The 20,024-nt window shown below is 37.9% G+C and overlaps 1 protein-coding gene across 1 annotated transcript in view; it reads right to left on the reverse strand.

Moving 5' to 3' along the window:
- Positions 1–301: 301 nt before the first annotated feature.
- hs3st4 (heparan sulfate (glucosamine) 3-O-sulfotransferase 4) overlaps positions 302–20,024 on the reverse strand; it is an 86,326-nt gene continuing 66,603 nt past the window's right edge. Inside the window, exon 2 of the mRNA XM_084925529.1 lies at positions 302–2,390. Within this exon, the coding sequence (XP_084781655.1) occupies positions 1,736–2,390 (655 nt within the window). The 3' untranslated portion in view covers positions 302–1,735. The remainder of the gene's footprint in view (positions 2,391–20,024) is intronic.

Raw genomic sequence — 20,024 nt, forward strand, 5'->3', positions numbered from 1 at the left:
GGGGGGGTAAAAGTGCAGAGACATTGTCAAGAAAACACCAAGGGATGGCTGCACAGAAAAGCCTCAAAGTGGAAGTTGTGACTCTGGGATAGTGAGACTCAGAGGTAAGTGTTCAGGCTTGGTGCTACAAAGGGCAGTATAGTGCTTACTTTGATTGAATCAATTGCTCTGTGTAAGTAGCTGCTGGTGCTGGCTTCCCCTGGGTGACAGAGAGGTCTACAGAGAGCGAACCAATCCAACCATCCATGGCAAGAGAACAGGGAAGATTAACAGAGCAATGCATCATAGCTGTAGCAACCAGTGATGTGTAGCAGACTGTATTTATTGACTCATTGGCTGTATTGATTGTCTCAATTGATGAAAAGTCCAGAGACAACAGACAGACGCACAGCAGATTATGCAAAATCAGAAAATGATAAAGGAAAGATGATGGGTCATGTTGTTATTTCATTGTATGAGTAAATTAACATTTCACAGCAAAAGCCTGTAATATCTGATACAAGCATTCAATCAGTTAGCGCTGCTGATCATGTGATTAAGTGTTTGCTAGTAAAACGTCTAGTTACAGCACATTTGACTGGCATGAGTTATCCCATTCAAGTTAAGCACATACAATAATGGCTTGGTAATTTACCTGGGCATGTATGTAGCTTTTCCTTGACAGCAAATTCTCTTTGACATTGACATTGTTCCAACAGCAGCAGCAGTTTATTTAACACGCCATTAATCTCTAACGACAGAAGACTGCATAGCAGCAGATGTTTGGTAACAAACTTCTGCTCGGTCCTCTGTTTTTCTTCACCCTCATTGACATGTATTACTGTGACAAGAGGAGGGTCACAAGGCAAGCAGGACCACAAAAGTCAACTGTTATTTTTGGGAATGCTTTGGCAGCACCAATTTTTTCTTCTGCCTAGATGCAGACTCGTTTGATGCACAAAGAGAAAACAGATTCATTTGTAATGCTATACCAAAACTACTCATAGTGCACCACACTGGTGCGCATGGTCGTCAGTATGCTAATGTTCAACTGTGCAGTGAAACAATCCAATTATTGAATGATGGCCACTGTACATCTTCTCTCATATGTATGCAATTAATGAGTGCAGAGCAACCATAACAGTGACACAGAGTAAATTAACACTTTGGTAAACTTAAAAGGATTGTCTCCACTCAGATATAGACAACTGAAAAGATGAGCACATGTCAAAGGATTATAGTTCTATGTCTATCATGTCCTCTTTTCTCTCTCTCTTATAAAGCAGCAGAACTCTTTTAAAAGAAATAATACAGAACGCTTCATGGCATTAGCCATTGAAATATAATGTCTTTTTGTACTGAATGCTGGTGAGTGGGCGTGAGGGCAACAAACTGCAGGAAAGTAAAGGGAGAAGAAACAGGCAGAGTTTACCCTTAGGGCTCATGAGGTAAGGACACTTAACTCATCGCATGCATTGCCATAGTCAACATGATTTTTTTTATATCAGTTCTATGCTTTAAACCCAAAAGGAATAAATCATCTCATTTACACAAATATAAATATATTTTATGTTTAGTATATACAATAATGATCTGCCATCATCAAGAAAAAGCATGTCAGTAAACTCTTGCTAATGGGTACAGACACTGCAAAGACAGCCATGATTGATTGGCGTGCTCAAGCACTCTCTGAAGATGAAGCCGGACAAGATTAGTTTTAGTGAGAAGGCTGGTGGTGTGGCTGAGCCGTGCCATGCTAGTCCTGAGAGCTACGAGTTTCACTGTCCTCCTCCAGCTCCCATTCAAAGTTCTGACCAGTCATTTGGTAGAACATCATGTTAAAGGGCTTGTAGAACTTGTGCAGCCGCCGAATCACATCTGGGTCAATTTTAGGATGAGTTCTCCCTTTAGACTTGCCAAGGCATCTGGGAGTGCTGCTGTCCTCTGGCTTCTTTAGACATGGAAATCCTTTCGTTTTATTAAAGTAAAAGTGTTTGTCTGTGACAATCCGCTTCAGTCCCAAGAAGTCCTGCACTTTGGCCATCTCACCAGCAGGATCCACAATGAGCCTCTCTCCACTGACAAAGTGCATTTGGGAGAGTGGGAAATACTGCATCCAGCTCTCCAGGTGAAGCGCATATATTCCTATACGCAACGCACTCCACGAGGCATCTATAAGACCCAGCGTCCGGTTCTTAAAAGCCAGAACCTCAAAGGTGGGGATATCGGGTTTCTTGGACAAAGTCTGTGTATAGTCTGAAATGGCTCTAGTGACAGGATTACGCACGACAATAATAAGCTTGATGTCTCTTGCCATGGAGTGGATGCGCTTGGGGGCATGGTTAGTCACAAAGTAGCTTGGTGTCTTTTCCATGGTGATCTGCCCCTCCAGCGTTGAAGGCATCAGGTCTCTGGGAACAGAAACAGCAGAGGGGGAAAAAAACAGCTTAGCATGGTATTACCCTCAACACCTCTTCCAGTGCAAATAACATACCCAAGGACAAGGTGCAAGCAAATCTGGTACATTTACTAAGCAGTGCATTATTCGAAATTACAAGAGAAAATAACCGTTATTATCACTGGACATTATGTTGTGAGGAGAAACATACAGCTAATTACATCCATAGAGTAATATGCAAGAGATAAAAGAAGGAAGATGAAACAGCAGGAAAGCAAGTATGCTCATTGCTTAATTGACTCCATCTGTGTTACTCCAGGAGCTGTTTTGGAACTTTAATAATGAGTTCACTGCATATCATTAATACTGGGGTGCCTGGGGTATTGTTTTGTCATACATTTATTATGCATGCTAGGCTCACACTCTGTGCAGGCAGTTTTATTTCTAATGCACATGCACTTCCCCAGCAGGAGAAGATTGGAATGGGTGCAGGCAGCTCTTTTCTTTTGCTCTTTCTGCTGCATTTAAGGTTAGGGGCCAATCATTTAAAGCAGCAGTGATTAATTATCAGATTCAAGGAGATAATTTGCAGTACAGTTGAAATGTCCCAGACTTGATGAATTAATCCAGGGAGTCGCAGGAAGCCATGTGCCATTGCCACCAATATTATGAGTTTCATCTCTGAGTTGTAGAATAGGCCAGTGCAGAGGCAAGTATATCAAATGCACAGAGGCAACTCTTGTTTTTGCAGCTTTTATTTTTGTATCAGTAATAAAGCATAGCAATCGCCTCAAGCAAACCCTTATCAAATGTTTACACTGATGTTCATTCCAATCCGTACTGTTTTCTTTGTTTGTAGGCTATGTGATTCAGTGCTAAATTGGTACATTAAATCCTCTGTGAGACATGCAGATTATTTAACTACTAACAAATACAAGCACAGGAGATGTGTAATACACTGTAAAAAAGAAGCAGAATCCAAGCACGTAGAAAGCTGCTTCCTTCCAAATTCACCAATGTTTGCTTGGAAATGAATGTCCGAACAACCGACCAAAATCGAAATTATTTCTTCTGGAGACTCACTGATTTAGTGGAGAAATTTCCCCATAATTCTGGGATAAAAGCTATTTCCTTCTCCCTGCAATATTCTTTTTCCATTTGGCTGCCCTGCACCACAAACCTACAGTTGTAACGATATAGTCACATCAATCATTTGCATCTTGGACATATTCTAAATTAACTGTTCTCCAGCAAAGAATCCAATTTACTCTGCTAGACATAAGAGCTGTTATGCACATATCGACCACACACGTGTACCCACGGATACTGGGCTGAAAGTCTCACAAGTGGCCTGGTAATTGCATCTCAGTAACAGTATTGCCTTCCTGATGGGTAATTTCCCTCCGGATTATGTTTGTCTCTTGACAGTATAGAACTGTGGTTACTTCTGGGCCTGTAATGGGATATTAAACATATCTACAGATAGCATAGTGACCAGAAAGAGTATTAGTTTTCATTATATTCAATCACTTTCCACACTTCCCCCTTCCAGTAATAAATGGCTAAAGATTGTTTTAACCTTTCAAGGACTTCAGGTCTGTCTGCCATTAAACTCCAAAGTCCAGTAGGTGGTCTAATAGAGCAACATCGCCATGCAGAAAAAAAAAGTTCAGATACACACCACAGCGAATCACCTTGAAACAACCGACGTCCTACTGTATGGACATTAGCTGCAGCGTCTCCCTGGCAATCTTTGGAGCATATCCAATTGAAAGGACAGTTATACAGTGTTCAAGGGTACTTTTTTTGAAAACACAAACATAGCAGGCTATTATTGTAATCACGCTCATTGCTTGTCATCATACATTTAATTAAAAAGCGAGCGAAAGCACATAAGCCCGGTAACTTGTTATTGTGCTTTTGATTGAGAATCAGTCATGGACCATGTACATCTAAAATGTCAGTTGGATGTTGAGGCGGGAAGGAAATCAAAACACTGATAAGCAAGCTAATTTTACTGTGCATTGCAAATGACTCCTCTGGCCTTGCAGTCTAGTGGAACTGAAGTAAACACGAGCAAACAGTTAACTCTTACTTTTTTTTTCTCTCCACATCAGCTGCTCAGCTCAATGCAGGTCATTCAGGTGGGTAGCTAAATAAAATCCATAGCGCTAAAGTGGCGCTGCTTACCATCTGCTGTTTACTGCCTCACACCGAGAACATACCACATAACATTTATTTCTTGCATTTCAACACGTGCCTAACACTTTATTTACATAGCAAACAGAAGTTTGAAGATAGAGGAAAGGTCTCTCATACCATTTGAGGAATTCTAACTGTGTTGCATTACAAGTATCTAAGGAAATAATATAAAATTACTCTGAAAATCATTGTCAAGATATGATCCTCTGACAATTTATGGCATAAAAAATATTTCCATCAAATATTAACAATACATCTTGCAATCAGATACTTTGAGTGGAAGAAAGAAGTCATCCACAGTGAAATAAATTATGAAAAGAGAAAATCAACCTTTAAAACAAGTTCACTTTCCAGTTGCACCAAGGTTACGTACTCGTAGGAAGGGAATTCCATTTCACACCCACTCCTCATAATTTTCAGATCTGGAGGATGCCATTTCAGAAAGTTGATTCATTAGTAAGAATGTGAAGTACATCAAATCAAATTTGTTGTGTGTGTGTTTGTTAAGACAGAATCTTAGTAGATAATCACAAGTCTTATTTCCTAAACACCCACTACAACATACGTGAGCATTTAACTCGATGTTTCATTCTGTTTTGTCAAACTGTTGTGCGGGGAATATTTTGAGGTATGATGAGGTGAGGCATGATGCTCATTTACATTCCCAGATACTAATAGGTCCAAGCTGTTTATGGAGAAATGCAGTTTCTCCAGAGAAGCTTTGCTGTTTCTAATAAACTCTGGCAGAGGAATCAACGCTCCCACAGTCTCTCATTTGGATTGATCACATCTCAGCTGCAGAGTATCAATCTGCCGTGCTTCCTCCACGTCATGTCAAATACAATCAATTATTCTAAAGGAATCCACTCATAATAAGCTTCTGACTCCTTGGAGAATGTACTTTGGAGAGGGGGCCAATGTTGTGGGCAGATTTGTGTGATTTTTCTTTTTTTCAATAACGCCTAAAAACTAACATAGTGATATTGAGGTGTAAATTACAGGAATTCTTTGCTGTCTGCCAATATTGACTCAGTAAGAGAGAATAATCGTTTTGTCGGGGAGGTGTCAGAATCTTGTCATCTTGCCATTTATGAAGGAACATACTTGTTAGTCCTATAATAGAGAAAGCAGAAGTTGTACTCGGATTTACTAAAAATGGCTTTGATAAACCTTTATAAGTTAACCAGTGCTTAGTACAGGCAGCCCCCCCCCCAACAAAAAAACAAACCAGTAAAAGAACAGGCAAATGTATTACACTTACAATTGGAATTACAAATATCAGTCGAGGGTGTAAAAGCATTTTTCATCAAAAACAGTCAAGACATTTGCAGTGAGAGATACTGTGGTCATTTTGCAATGAATAATCCAATTATTTCACCATGAGTGACATGTTTGTGATTACAGCGGCACAAAGAACAAAGACATGGGTTTACTGCAAAGTGGAGAGAAAACAAAGGTTGGTCAAATGAGTCATTCTTTGCTTGGCTCTCAACAAGTGGATGCGTACATGTTTGGCACACACAAAAAAACAAGCCCACAGGCCAGAGCAAAGGGGTCCTGGTGGGTCTGCTGTGGAGTGGGAGGCATTGTTTTGTCACGGTTAAGGTGCAACTTTTAGGAAGAAAATAAATAGAGAGAAGGCTGCCATTCTGAGCCATCAGATCATGTTCAAGTAATGGGAGAAAGTTTGGCTTGTTTTTTGTTTTTCTCAACCTGAATCTGACCTAACCACATGGTTGTGTAGTGAAAGTATCCTTTCAGCAGCCTTGCCTTTAAGCTATTAACTGGATTTAGTTATGCAATGTACATAGAGCCACTTACAATTACAGTGAGAATATTATGTGATTTGTCATTTAGAGCATTGAAAAAGTGACATTAGGCTTTTCACATGTGTCACACCTATATACATATATATTTAATGAATTCTTTTTTGTTCATGTTTTAAGTTTTACATTATAATAATTAAAGACACGTGTGCATACACAGACACAAACTTAATCCATTTATTGCTTTTAATGATTCCTTCTGAATCACTTACATATTATGTCTTTCTTTCACTATCTTCAAATCCAAGGGGCTTTTCACACCAGGAAGATATGTATATGCATAATAGGCATAAAAGCCTTTTATTGAAATCCAGTAAAAGAGAAGATATGGTTGAATGTATTTAATATTAGCTCTGCATGCTACTTTTTTGTGCAGTAGAGTCTCAGATGCAGAGCTTTTACTATTACATTGGGCAATATGGAAATGGTTCATTTTTACTTTTAGAATTTTCCTGACTCGTTTTACGTTAAACACTTATTTTCTTTCACTGACTTCCAGTTTATTTCATTTTTTCTTTTTTTTCTTGTTTACATTTACTGCCTGTTGTTATTAAAAACAGACATCTAGAAGTAGTTTCATGAGAAAGATGAAACCAAACCAAACTGTATTTCAAAATGCAGTCAGGTGCTTGGTCATCAGCAACGATAAATACATTTTTATAAAAAAATAAATCTATACTACAACATCGTTTATTATTGTTTATTCTACAATATCCCCTTTTACACCCTTAAACTGTTTTTTGTCTGTTAATCAACTAAAATACTAGCTATTACCAGCTATTTGAAAAACCTTTAAGACTACCATGAGCATTAGAACATTATTTTTATCTATTTATTTTTCTTTTCACTCAGAGTTCCCAGTTTGGCTGATGCACAAAGAAGCAGCGATGAAACCAGGCCCATACTGACTGAAGAGTGTTGCTAGGTTGTTTCAAAGCTGTTTAGACAATAGGATGAAACCATGCCAAACTGCAGTATGAGATTTTTTGTTCCTTTCTTTAATCATAACAGTACAGTGGGTGATAGAATGAGGAACACTGTTTGAGTTTTTTTTAAAGTCACTTTATCATTTAATTGTACATTAAATTTATTAACTGCTATTATGTGAAAATTACTATTGGTGTGGTATTACCACCTTTTAAGAGCCAAAATAAGCAAAGCAGATTAAAATCATATTTCAAATATAACAGCTTTCTCATACTTACTAAGTAGTAATTAGGAGGTAATTGAGGGAGAACTCTAAGTTAATGGTCTAGTAGCTGGAGAATATTTTGTGACGAATAAGTCATTTATAAGTGACTTATAATTATTTCTAAAGAGTCATTAAGCTACTAATGTGCATAATAATGGTAAATAAGTACACCTTAACATGGACTCCTATTGAACTATGAACCAAGTTCTAAACAGCTTAAACACATTTCAGAATTAATGCTGTTTGTCATGCAAACTGTTGGCTTTCTTCTCAAGTGCATTGCTTTCTTTCACCTGCAATGCCATGATCACTGAATATAGACTGTATATCTGTCCACATTCATCATGCTGTTTTTACAAATTCACCACATTCATTAATTAAATGCAACATTTTGAGCCTAGCGGTCAGAGTTATGCTAAATTGTTGAATGTTAATATTGTTAATCTTTCCTCAGTAGAGATTAAAAGACAAGCAAATCATGTCTGTAACATGACAAGGAGAGCAAAACTGCTCTAGCCTCCCCACTCTAAATAAGCCTATTATACTTGCACTTCTGTGGGACTGTAGACTTTGAGAAATAGTTGAGGACAGAAGTGACAGCTGGTCCTGATCAAACCCCTATTCCCCACCCCCTTCCTGAGATCCCCTAAAGACCATCCCATTCCAACAGTGGGCAAGCCAGGTACTTCTCTGCCCACATCACCAGACTGCAGTGCTGAGATCTGAAGCTGTGCTCAGATGCCCTTTGGACATAAAACATCATGAAATAAAGTGTGGCAATGAAGGAGACTATGAGGATGTTTGGAATGCTGTACCGACCTGCAACATTAGTACATAACAGTGTATATGAGCCAGAAAATAAGTCTATTTTTAACTGTATTAATGTCTGGGAGAGAGAGCGGAAGCAATCTTATCTCAAATCAAACTTCAAGGATATTGCCTTTTTTTTTTCAACTTCACTGTCTTGTCTTAACATTGCTGGCTATAAAAAGGAACTGATTTCTAATCATAAATCTCGAAATAAACACACAGTACATAACCCAAAATAATATCCTTACATAATGGCTCATCTGTGGTCTAATAAAAAAAAAACAGCAGTTTGCCACTCCTCTGAAAGACGATTGTCTCCTTTTATTGTTCTTTACTTGTTTGTTTATCTGCCTTTGAATGAACTGATGAGAGCACTTCAGACAACACTCATTCAATTTGATCACAATTGCCCTCAATATTCCATTATTGATGTTGCCACTACAGAAACAAGTCTATGTTATGTGCTTGTCACAGCAGTGCTGCACCACTTTCACATTCATTTATTTACAAAGTTGGAGCACAAGCGAGAACACAACATAACAACCGCATGCAGGTCAGTGTGATAATATCAATGTTAATGAGCCAGTGGACAGAGTGCGACCTCAAAGTTGTTTTGGGTTTTTTTTGCATTTAATACTTTATGGTATTTATGTTAAAAATGTAAAGCTCTGCATTTTCTTCTGTGTGGAACAGAGGGGTTTTCATTAGCGCCTGCCTAGCCCAACTTAATTCGCTTACACCGTTGAAACCTTACCAAATGTCTAATAGCTCAACGAAATGCACAAAACAGCAGCTCTAATTGAAAGTCACACCTGAATACGTCAAAGTCAAAGGCTAAAATTTACATCCTGGCTATATTGCAGATCCAGCTCAGTTAAGCAGAACCAATTAATATGACAGTTTGAACATGATAGATTTCCTTGCCAGAGAAAAAAATGGGCAACACTTCAGGATCCAATCAGTTTAAGTTGACCACAGACAAAACTTTACACTTGTTTGGCTGCATTATGTAAAGCAACCTTTTATTAAAATGCTCATTATTTTGATTACATAACACCATCCATGAGCTCTTTCCATGCTTTTTCTAAGTGGATTTATGAGGTAGCTGAAGTGTAACTTTTGATAAAGTGTCTGTCAGAATGACAAGACTGAAAGGCATCAATTATTGTGGTTAAACAAGAAGACATGAACATATGAGCTGCTGCATGTCATCAGATCAACGCCATATGACTGAAGAAAGAAATAATGTAAAATGGATAATGTCACCATATTTGCATGTGTGGCTGATATAACTTAATATAACCGGAAAACACAAATTGTATTTTATGTAATTTTGAGTATAATATGTAGGTCTTTGTCAGATATACATTACTCATAAGTACTCTGGTGAAAACTTAAAAGAAAAGATTTGATATCCAAATGATAGATTTTTGGCAGCTCGATCAGTTAAACACCTGGACATTTTCCAGAAATGACCTATCAGAGGCAGTATTTTTTCCTACTTTCCCCCCCAACTTATTATTAGGCTGTAGGTCAGCGTGACACTACGAAAAAGAAGACTGCACAAACTCTCACTTTCTGTGTGCAAGACATTACCCTAACACAGACAGAACTTTGACGATTTTCTCCTTTTAGAAGTTTGAGTTAACTCACAAAATGTCAGGCTGAATATTATGAAAATTTGAAAGCAAGCAGACTTTACTTTTGTCTTTTCTCATGTTGTAAAAATCTTTAATCTTTGCAATGAAGCCTTACAGAAATGTCAGTGTTGGGCTCTGTTGATTCTATATAATGCACCTTATTCACACATTACAACAAAGGATGCAAGTGACTGAGTTGAGTACTTGGCTATTTTCCTCCCTCAAATGTATGTGTTAAGCTGGCCACAGTTGTCATAGCTATAGAAGAATAATAAACAATATAGTAAATAAAATGAAACATGTATATAGTAAAAATTAAGTCGCTACTGAATTAGGTAGGGATTATTGCATTCAAAGCGAGTATTTGGTTCACTGGTTCACCATCAATTCTTTCTACGTGTATTTGTCTTGATGCTTCAACCCAAACCTAAATAACTCTTCAGAGCACATTTGCATTCATTTCTTAGTTACTACACAGCAGATATTGAAATGCATCAATAAGAAATCCAGCAAAAGCAAAAGTGTGTACTGCGTTTCCTTTCTTGCCTTTCCTGTTTAACATTAATCAAGGACTTCAGCGGCTCCAACAGAACTGCAGGAACACCACACATAATGGCATATAAATGCTGCATGAAGCCACTTTCAATCTTGGCAATCCTGAACATTTTCATTCAAATAAATGTCTGGGAGCCCCCATAAATCACTTAATGTGGTATCACAATCGTAATTAAGTCTGTTGCCGACTGATGAAAAATTGTGCAGCATATTTATATTTGGAATATTACAAATCTAGTGACTTTGCCAAGAGACAAATGCATTCTTAATTTGCACACCAAATATTACCAACTGCTATAGCTTCACATTAAAAACATTAACTAGCAAAACAAAAAATTGTATTGTGTTGGACTAAGAAGGTACAACGGATCCGCTAGCTGATCCTCCTGTTCGACTACAACCCTGATGTCAAAGTATCTTTGGGCAAGACACTGAAGATCAAAGTGTCGTCGATCCATCAGTGTGTGTGAATGTTAGGGTAAAAGTGCTGAGGCATAAAAAGGCACTTGTATAAATGGTAAATTAGGCTAGTAGTAAGAAAGTGCTTTGAATTCTAAAATTGTGCAGAAAATTGCTATAAAAGTATCCATCCATTTATCAGTTATGAATTAGAAACAGAAAAGGCAATGTGTTTATCAATGAGCTGTGCACTTGTGTCAGTTATTTATTAAAAATGCATCTATAAGACTTGACAAAGGTTTTTTTTTTTTGTTTTTTTTTACATATTTTTAGACTGTGGATCAGTTTGACATATCACAGGGAGTAAAGGGACAAAAAGGAGTAGACCTAAGGCATTTACATTAAAGTTCGTGTTTTCACTGTCACATCTCTAAGATTGCTTTTTTAAAGCTTGAAGTTGTGCAGACCCAACTAATAGTAATTAAGCCTATATTTGCCAGATAATTTTCTCTGTAATTTACATTTAACCAACATTTTAAATTGGGTGTGTCCTGCCACATTTCCACACTGGCAACCCAGTATCTCTGCATTTTACATTGCAATTATTGGTGCACTTGAAAGGTTTAGAAACAACACGTGAAGTTTCAGATAGAAAAGAAACTCAGCTTTCGGAAGAAGGATTATTGTCTAAAAACAAAAGAAAGATTCGTGGTGAGGACAAATACAGACAATAAAAATACATTTAAAGTGCAGGTTTAACTGTCCAGTTTTAAACTGTAGCTGATATGGAATACACTATGACCCACGAATCTGTTCATATAGTTTCTATCCTTGAGTTTTTAAGTGAATTCCTCAGTCAACTGTGGTGCAAAATTTCTAACCTCAAAAGAGATGAGAAATGCCTCTAGCATTTAACTGTCTTTCTGCCTGAGCCAGTGAGGACGAGGTCAAGTCTTAACACTCATTAACACTGTTTTATCTACCAGGTCCCTCTTTTCTATTTAATTTCTTTCAACATAAATTAAATCATTGTAGCAGTTTTAAGATTTATAGAAAAAAAACATTAACTGATTAAAAATATCACTTAATTGCAATTCCTCTGTATTTTCTCTGTCTTCATTCCTGTCTCGTGTTTGACCTCCTGTTATTGTTGTGCCCTTAAACAGGGGAAATAGTGAGGAAAGGTGAAAGAACGGCACAGACACGCAGCTCTCACTCTCACTTGTCTCTATTGAGTTTCACATGCAATACAACCAAAACAATATTCTTATGGATGCACTCAGTCTCAGGACAACTGTGTCCAAACTAAGTCACTATTGTTCGCTGCATTAGCTGATGAGAATACTTTAGATAACATGAACTGTAGCATTAGACAAAAACATCTTTTTAACTCGCACATGTTAGCTGACACAGTCACTAACTTTCCACAGCAATGAAATAATACTTTAAGTACTGCATGTCTTTCAGTAGTTAACTTATACAGATAGTAACAGAAAAATCTTCACACAATATGGCGGAGTAATAGCGAAAACTAGCATACACAGCAACAGAGGTTAACTGGAACTTCTCAGCAAAATAGTCTGCAATTCACATCTTTCGCTACAATGAATAATGATAATGACCTAATAATCAACAGTAACACATGCTGCCACGTTTATACAGATCTGTGCATGGCAGTTACCTTAAACAGGGGAAATAGTGAGGAGAGGTGAAAGAACGGCACAGACACGCAGCTCTCACTCTCACTCGTCTGTATTGAGTGAATTAGGAGGCGCGCGAACCCACCTACTGGAGCCCTGAGGCATTAACAATGGATCGACGCACAATCAACGCAGGCAAAACTTTCACTACTTATCTCCCTCTATGTTCCCACTGCATATTCTATTTGAAAACAGTCAAAGCAACAAATAAAACATTAATAAGGGCATGACATGAAATGTAAGGAACAGAGATGTACAACTTCAAAACTAATCAAATTTATAATCCACCACATTATGATCATATGATCAGCAGCAAAAACACATGGTAGTTGCTCTGCAACATGGATCCTGATCCTACTCTTTAAGCTTTGGTGCAACTTGAAAGACTTTGATCAAATTTACAAAGTAAAACGTGCAGTATCTGAAATGTTGGGTCAGCAGTTCATAGCTGCGACTGGTCAGCAACTAAAAGTGATTTTCTCTCTTGAGAAAGGGTGTGAGTCTATTCTGTCTGGAGAGTGTGGCAGCCTGCTGGTGTGCGTGATTTTAGATGACTTTGGGCAATGTGCCATTGCTGATAGTGCTTTGTAAACATTGTATTTCATTTTAAATATGGTGTGACTCATGTATTTTTATTATGGTCTGTGTCTTTCACATCTTGCACTGTACCTCTGTCCCCATGTTCTAGGCATTTCATATTCTGTATATACTTCTATATTTCAGTGTGCATGTGGCAGCTACGAGTGCTTGAGAGTATATTTCACTTTTGTCTTGCATTTGGAAAAAAAAAGCCTCTAAGATTTTTGCTCCCAACAGGCAAAACAGAAAGCAAGAAAAGAAAATAAGGGAGGCATGAAATAAACTGTATCTATTACCTGTGTTTGAGAGATTTACCCACTACCTGTCTCTGCTTATACACGGTGCAACAGTGTGTAGTGTGGTGCAAAAGAACCTTTAATACCAATCAAACAGAGCGGCACAAATTCTTTTAAGCTGCTTTTTGTCATCTGGGCAGGTTGGCCCATCGTAATACTCATTGTAAAATATTACCTTTGGCTCTGGCAAGAGAGGATGGAAAACAGATGAGAAAGGTTCCTGTATTATATGGGGGTATGCGGTGTATCTGACAAAGGGAGGAAAACAGTTATGCGTCTAAATGCAGGCTTTTGCTAACAGCACTTTAGCCCATCATCAACTAATCGATGAGCACTTTTATTAGTGTCTTGTTTGTTTTTTAGCCCATACAAATAAGCTTGAAATTAAACGTATCAACAGTAACATGGATCTTTCAAGCATTTAGGATGCTTGAAAGCGAGAGAGGGAAAATAAAAACTCCCCTCCAAACAACAAGAACAACAACACTGATCAGCCAAAGCCTGGAACACCCAAGGGAGTCTAAAAATAAATTATTAAATAAATAATGTGTTCTCCAAAATATGTTTAATAAATTATATTGAGATTTGCAAGTTCTCCTTGTTCCTCCATTTGTTTCTTTGGCTTCCTCTTTGTTGGGTTAATTGGTGATTCTAAATTGGCTGAAGGTGTTAATGTGAACAAGAATGACCGACTGTCTCTGTTTTAGCAATGCAATAGACTGACAGCCTTTCTAGGGTGTACCCTGCCTGTCACCTTAAGGCAGCTGGGATAGGCTCCCTTTGCCCCCATTATGTTCCTCATTCTTTGGATCCTTATCAATTCGTGACTTCAATATTGCAATGGAAGTAACTACGTATACTGTTAAAAAAGACAGCTAACTTAATATGCGAGTATTCGAGACGAAACAGAAGATATTTTTTAAAACAATAATAGTGAATAAAAGTGACATTTTTGTCTCGCAAACTACAAGATGTGGCCACAGATCATGTTCATGACATTTCGGAGCTAAAGCAATTACAGCGTGAAGTCAAAGCAGCGGGGTGCCCTGCAATAATGTGGTGGAAACTGCTGGTCGTAGGTGTCCATTTTCATGGTGGAGGCATGTGAATTAAGCTAGCGGCAAAAGTTCTTTTAAATGAGCCGTGAACTTATAAACAAAAGGTTTCACGTGTAAGAGAGACGAGCTGATGAAAACATTCTGGCACGTGTTTTATTTCTATGAGGACGTCTCGTTTAATATTAACAGTGGAAGTGTTGGCATGGTTGGGTAAGGAGAAAGGTAAATGATGAAAGCCCCCTGAGTGAAACCTGTGATCAGAAGAGTCTGAGAGACTTCTAAAGACAGACAGCCCTTTGAAAATGACTAAACCACACAGCAGTTTGCATAAACACTGGGACTGTCATTTGGAAAAATAAAACATTGATTTTTCAGGTAATCTTCTTAAACCCATTTGCATCATTGACAACATCCATCATAAAGCTTTAAAACTTCTAACCTGATCTTGGCCTGTTTATATAATGTACTGATAATGCAAACATGCTAAGAAGAGAATCACTACGTGGTGGTGCGTTGAGCACTTTCCAACAAATGTATATGCACACGAACGGCGTCATTTTGTCACGACATGAGGAAATTTACATTGTCATTTGTGTTTCATGAGAACAACTTGCACAGGCTGAGAGCTCTAATTTAAAGAGCAGTCAGAAATTGAAGTGTTGAAAATAAATTACTGCTGAAGGTCTGAGAAATGGGGTTTCTGAAGTTGAATGTGTAGCTGCTTAAATGCACAGACAGTGCAAAATAACAGTGCTGCTAAATATCAATTAACTATAAAGCATTCGTCACATGCCAGCATTTCAAAAAGAAGCGTCAGAAATGAAATGTCTGCTGTAGTCGAATGTAGTTAAAATGTTGTTAAAGTTGACATTATAATGCTTTGATTTAGCAAACAGATGAAAAAAGAAAATGTTGTCAAAGATGAGAACTTTTAGAATAAATTATTTGTGCCAAATAAGGAAGAAGCATTGCTTGACATATTTTACAGCTAAAAGATCCTTTCAACATTTATCACAAACAGCATTGCTGACAATTAAGGTTCTTGAAAAATGTATCACGTATGCAAAGGTGTTTTTAAAATGTTCATCTTTTTTTTTTTGTTCCTCTGATCTACATTTTATTTTGGACTTGAAGTGAGGCAGACATGTTTGTGCTGTAACATCTGGAAGCAAGGCAATAGGCCGCTAAGAATGTTATAATCATGCAGACAAGGCCTAAGCTGCTCCATTACGGGCTAAGCTGACCTATCAGTGGGGCTTTTGCTAATCCAAATTGTGCTTTAGCTGGCAGAGATTGCTCAATTCAGACAGTCTGTTGGGAGGGCTGAAAAGCTGAAATAATTCACCTGCCATGTGAGCTGCTATCACTTATAAGATATTAAACTCCTAGTATCATATATGCACAAGAGATGATGTGTTTTTCTAATTAAAAAAAGTTTATTTTCAATCTATGTGCTTGCCATGAAATGCCAGCTATGGTGCCTTAATTGTGCTTTCATTTTATATAGGCTTAATAGCCCAGCTGCCGTGCTTACATCATGCTCAAACCAGCCCTGTGTCAGTTATATTTGCAACTGCAGGCAGAGGAAAGCACAGAACGTGCTGTTAAATGTATGTGTTTACTTGCAGGGGCCTTTTCTTATATCTGGCAAAAAAGGTGTTTTAAGGCCCTGCTGGAATGCTCAAGATGCAAATGCACAACTTGGCAGGCCTGAATTCTTGCCTGTGTTAGGGGAATTTTGTTTTCACTGTGACTTATGTACAGAGGCAAATCTATTATGTCTCTGCATGGTGTGACTTCATCTAAAATCAGTAGCACAGAGTTGGCTCCACAGATAGACTGTGTTACCCAGCTGACATGACACTGGGGAAATTAATTTGCTACAGTCATATAATGGTTGGTTATTTAATCACTGTTAGATTTAATGTAACACCTTAATCTCACAGGGTTGCTTCCCCTGCCGGAGTTTCATACCTGCAAAGACTGAAGGGATTAGAGACAGGATTAGACAGAGTCCACTATAAACAGGACCCAACTCTGCAGCGTGAGCGGCTTCGCTGTGCTGTCAGAAAGAAAACACGAAAATAGCTACTAAACAACCGCTCCGCTAAGTGTCTCTCTTTATGGAGGAATAGCTTCGTATCATGGCTTTTGAGCTTTCTGGTTTCTGTCATGTATATTTAATCATTTTGAAGATCAAAGCGTGGCACGTTCCTTCCCAGTCTCATGGACTCAAATACTTGCAACTATAATATTAGCTGAACATCAACCAAAGATCTCACTGAGCAGAGACACTCTGCAAGACCTGTTTATTTTGTCAGTTCCGCATTATTTCTGCTGGTTACAGCCCCAAACCACCAGAAAGACAGTCTTTATCATGGAGGAAATGGGCAGACAACACCTCAGCTGTGAAATGGCTGTTGCAAGTCATTGAACATCTCTCTGGTTTTCAATACTCAAGATGGGAGGAGATATGAGGATGTAATCCTTGAATGAATCTCAGTATAGCCCTCAGCCTTTTGAGCAGCTTGTTTGAGCACTTCCAGTAAACCCTGTACACACCCTTAATCTCCCCAGCAGAGGTAGTTTGACACAGCAAGGGAATCTGCCATAAACACACATCACAAACGCAGGATAATGTTTTAGAGATATACAGATTTGCTCATGTAATCCAGGCTGCCAAAGGGAGAGCTTAAAGAGAAATGTGTCAAATGTTTATAGATAGAATAAAACCAAATATTAAACCTTAATCTCAGAAGGCTTTTTGATATTGTTGTCCTCACATGTTTTGCACTATTCTTGAAATGTATCACTTACCATTATATAAATAGCAAAGAGCTAAGTTACATAAAAATGCATGCTTTATGAAAATATGGGAAAAAGATTTTAAGTGTTTTAACCTCCTAGGACCTGGCGTCCACATATGTGGACATCACATTTTGGGTTATTTAGCCCAAAATACTCAATTTTGCTCTACAAGGGCCTGATATCCACTTACGAGGACATTATACTGCTACTGTTCTATCAAAATTTTAAATGAATATCCTCATATGTGGCTCTTATTTGTCTTAAAAACAAAAATAAGGTAAAAAAAAATCTGGTAATTCTTTGTTTTTACATTCATCGGGTCCCAATCAGCCCAAATATCAAAGAGAAATTAAAAATGCATGCCGTGGAAGAGTTCAGGTCATCTTCCTTCACATGGCTTCTCCTAATATAACAGAATATGTTGAAACAAACTGCCCATGTAAAAACAAGCAGCTCAGGGCTACGGCACTACAGCACATTTACTTTTAGATAAGAACACAAACATACGTTCTTAGAAAACCATGCTGTATCACATACTCCTGAAACAGGCAGGTATGCAGCAATTTATAAAGTAATTCTACCCGCTCAACATTAACTTTTTTTTTTTTTACATCAGTTTAACAGTTTCCCGCCTCGGTTTCCATTGGCTAAAGGATAAAATTGAATTCTGTACAAAGTCCAGATGCATCCCGAGTCAGTTACACCAAAAAAAAAAAACAGTTACCCGTGGTCATGGCACGACGGTGTTATGGTTTGAATTTGGCTGAAAAGATATAAACCACATCTGGGTTGTATATATTGCCAAATCAGTGCCACAGCTTAGCTGTTTATTTGGAACACATTCCTGCCAAAGAAAATTTGCTGACTGGATAATGCACTTAGAGGCACACTGTGCACCACACCGTCCCTATGCACATTCAAATTAGCTGATAAATGCATATTTGCAAAGCTGGGAGTTCACTGTGTAGTGTGTTATAGTTCCTGTTGTCCTTGTACTGTGGAAAATCTTTGAGCTTCTGCTACCAAGTAAATCCCTGTGATACAGACAAAGGTAAGGGAAATATTACATAACAGACCCATTACTCCTTTACTCCAACATTCTATATTGTATATTGACTGGAAATTAAATTCTCCAAAAAGCAAATGCACTCCTGACATGGGAGTGTCTTATCAATAACCACCACCTAAAGCAGGTACACTTCAACACAGAGGATAAATGAGTTAAAGCAAATTATCCATATGGGTTGAGTTGCATGTTTTAATTACTTGTGAAGCCTGCTCTGCTATCTCTTGTACTCTTCACATCAGTATTCAATTAAGCACTGTGATCAGATGATTTGGCACGGCAAACTGCATTGCGGCATTGAAATGCAAGGAGTAAAGGAGCTGTATATTACAAAGAAGGTATTTTTCTAGTGAATGAATTTGGGATATATAGATGATTGCAATTAATAACAATTAGCAATGACAATAATAATAATAATCCTTTGGACATGCATTTCCATCGCCACATTTTGAGCACTTTGAGCACTCAATTGGAAGTTGAACTGTTGTCTTATCTCTGCCAGTAGTCAAGTTTTCTTCTGTGCAGTGAGTTCTGTGTTACCATACATCATTAACCACTATGAGCTCTTCACTGATTTATCATCCACGAAAAACAGCCTTTGGTGTGTACACCAAGTTGACCAGTACTCGAACTCTCCATGTTACGCTGCAGTGATTATGGACCCTCCCTTTATATAAAAGAAAAGCTCAGTTAATTTAAAGAATCTAATTTCCCAATCAATCTGCATTTATAAATCGAATTGGACTCGGGGTGTGTAAAGTTGCACAATAAATTAATTGCTTAATGACTCTTGCACATACAAGCAATATTTTCTTCCATTTTATTCCAGCGGTAGAATAGAAGGCTTCTGAAAAGCAAGCACCTCATTTGAAAGCTCACAAAAGCAGCAAACAAGAGCTCTTTGTAGCTCCTTGTTAGCAGATACGTCTTATAATCTTGTAATGGTAGTTCAGATATCATTCACAACACAATGTGACTTGATATTTTCTTCAACAGGAATCTATTTAGGCAATAAATGTGCGCAGAAATCAAAATAGCTTCACCAAAGGCCCTCTCTAGTGACTTTATCAGCTCATTCAAATGTCAGAAATGTGTAAAAGCAAGGTATGATCATCTCCACCGCTCTGAAATTTGGCGTAAATGAGGCTTTGGTGTGAAGAATAGAAAAGGGGCTAGGAAAATCCAGGTGCTATTTCGTTTAGCAGTAATTAATTAGGTTTAACACCTATCTTTTTTTTCAAGGGAACAACTGTCTGCCAGAAAGATGGTGGTTTTGAGATTACCTAAATGAAACTGCATGAAATGAAAAATTATAGACAAAAGAATATGACAAGACTGGCATACAGGAAAAAAAATGCCAAGAACAAGCACAATGAAAATAGTGGGTTTGGTTAAAGGGGGCAAAGGAGTACTGATTAATATATAAATACTTTCTAGAATAAAAGAGAGTGGAAAAAAGGCCTCACAACATCAACCTGGCCCTGTCAGTATGCAGTACTGAGCCTTAAGACATAGT

This window comes from Perissodus microlepis, chromosome 4 (assembly GCF_051167445.1).
Source record: "Perissodus microlepis isolate ML-2025 ecotype Zambia chromosome 4, ASM5116744v1, whole genome shotgun sequence".
In the NCBI taxonomy this organism is placed as follows: Eukaryota; Metazoa; Chordata; class Actinopteri; order Cichliformes; family Cichlidae; genus Perissodus; species Perissodus microlepis.